The following is a 2046-nucleotide window of genomic DNA, read 5'->3' on the forward strand; positions in this document are numbered from 1 at the left end:
TCTGCTCCCCCCCAACCACCCTGCTCTGCCCCATCCCTGCTGCTCTCCTGCAGCCCAGCACCCTTCACCCCAGCAAGGTGCCCAGGTGGGCTCCTTGCACTTCCTCCCATGCCCCTATTCCCCATGGTCATGATGCTCACAAAGATGATGGCAGGTGAGATGAAGCGCCAGCAGATCTGGAAGAATAGCGGTGGTGGGAAGCCCAGCATCATCTCAATGTCCTTGAAGTAGTTGCGATGCCCTGGTGGGGACAAGAAGCCATTAGCCCCAGTGTGACACGGCTGGAACCCTGGCGGGACCCCAACCCCTGCCTAGCATCTGCTCCACATCTTGGCTAGTGGGAAACATTGGGCTGCTCAAGTCACACCTGACTGGCCAACAGCATTGCCAGTTTGCACGCAGCAGACCACTCATTGACTACAAGTCAGCGCATCCCACTCCCCATTGGTTGGCTGGGTTCCACCTACCGTAGATGTACATGATGGCCACACACATGATGCAGGAGATGACAACCAGGGAGAAGCTGGCAGCATAGTTGTCCATCAGCAGGAGCCAGTAGATGCCCGCCTGTGAGAGAGACCCATTAGCACACCTACCCCAGCGCTACTGCCGCTGTCAGCATGGCAACAGCACAGCCAGGCTGCCAGGGTTGCCATGGCAATGCACAACTGAGGTACACCCACAGCCGTTGGCATGTCAACACCCAATGCCAGGGTCAGCACGGCGACACTTAGTCTGGATACCATTGCCACTGTTGGCATGGCAAAGCCAGGCACTGGGTGTCACCACCACCAGGGTAGTCATGGCAACAGTGTGGACACAGCTGATGGTGTCAGCTGGCAATCACCATGGCAACAGCACCCCATCACCAACAGTCCCATGGTCACCTACCTGCGTGGTAAGCGGGACACCTAGCAGGAAGCCTGCCACAGCCACCCCCAGTGTCACAAAAGTCTTCCTGCGGATGATCCACTCATTGCCCACCTCATCTACGATGGCTGTGACTAGTGTCTCCAGCAGGCAGAACTGCATGTGGGGCAGAGGGGGCAGTATGTCATCACCATGGCCCACCTTGCCACCCTGTCCCAGTACACTGGCCCCAACATGACCTACCTGTGTCCCCAGCCCCAGGAGGATGAGCATGAAGAAGAAGAGGATGGACCAGAGGGGTGAGATGGGGAGCAAAGTGAGGGCCTCAGGGTAGGCAACGAAGGCCAGGCCAGGACCGTGGTCAGCCACCTTGGAGACATCCACGCCCAGGTGGTTGGCCATGAAGCCCAGGATGGAGAAGATGACGAAGCCGGCATAGACGCTGGTGGCGCAGTTGGTGATGCTGATGATGATGCTGTCCCTGTGGGCAGAGAGGTCTGGGCTGTTGATGGGCCCAATGGACAGCAACAGGGCTGGTGAAGCCATGGTCGGGCACTCACCGGTAGCAGTTGTTGTGGAACTTGTTGTAGGAGGCCATGGTGATGAGCCCGCCCCAGGCACAGCCCAGCGAGTAGAAGATCTGCGAGGCTGCATCACCCCACACCTGCAGCAATGGAGTGGTCAGTACTGTGCCCCCATTCCCATCCCCTCCTATCCACACGCCACCTCTCATCCCTGCTCACCTTGGCATCAAGGATCTTGTCCCACTGGGGTGTCAGGTAGTACATGATGCCGGTGAGGGCCCCCTCCAGCGTGATACCGCGCACGAAGAGGATGGTGAGCACCACGTAGGGGAAGGTGGCTGTGAAGTACACCACCTGCGGGGCAACACCTCAGGAAGCAGGGCCACAGGAAAGGGATGTGGCCTGGGACAGGGTGTGCTTATGCACTGGGATGGGGCTACAGTGAGGAAAGGTGAGGCTATGGACACAACAGGAGGTACATTCCCAGTAGGGATGGGGATGTGCCTAGAGGAGGCATGGACAACTACAGAGGGGGCATGTCCACATCAGGGATGGGTCTGGAGGGAGAATATATGGATACCTTCCCCGAGGACTTGACGCCTTTGATGAGGCAGAGGAAGACGACGACCCAGGAGACACCGAGGCAGCCCAG

At 58.6% G+C, this 2046-nt stretch overlaps 1 protein-coding gene across 1 annotated transcript in view; it reads right to left on the bottom strand.

The window, feature by feature from the left end:
• Window positions 1–2046, bottom strand: part of SLC6A9 (solute carrier family 6 (neurotransmitter transporter, glycine), member 9) — a gene marked incomplete at its 3' end in the record, with an annotated part of 4579 nt that overhangs the window by 553 nt on the left and 1980 nt on the right. The window contains 7 exon segments of the mRNA XM_010010445.1: window positions 141–241; window positions 468–567; window positions 892–1026; window positions 1114–1351; window positions 1431–1534; window positions 1614–1748; window positions 1975–2046. The exon segment at window positions 1975–2046 is cut by the window's right edge and continues 21 nt beyond it. Coding sequence (XP_010008747.1) covers window positions 141–241; window positions 468–567; window positions 892–1026; window positions 1114–1351; window positions 1431–1534; window positions 1614–1748; window positions 1975–2046 — 885 coding nt within the window.

Source organism: Nestor notabilis, unplaced genomic scaffold (assembly GCF_000696875.1).
Source record: "Nestor notabilis isolate BGI_N333 unplaced genomic scaffold, ASM69687v1 scaffold17952, whole genome shotgun sequence".
In the NCBI taxonomy this organism is placed as follows: domain Eukaryota; kingdom Metazoa; phylum Chordata; class Aves; order Psittaciformes; family Psittacidae; genus Nestor; species Nestor notabilis.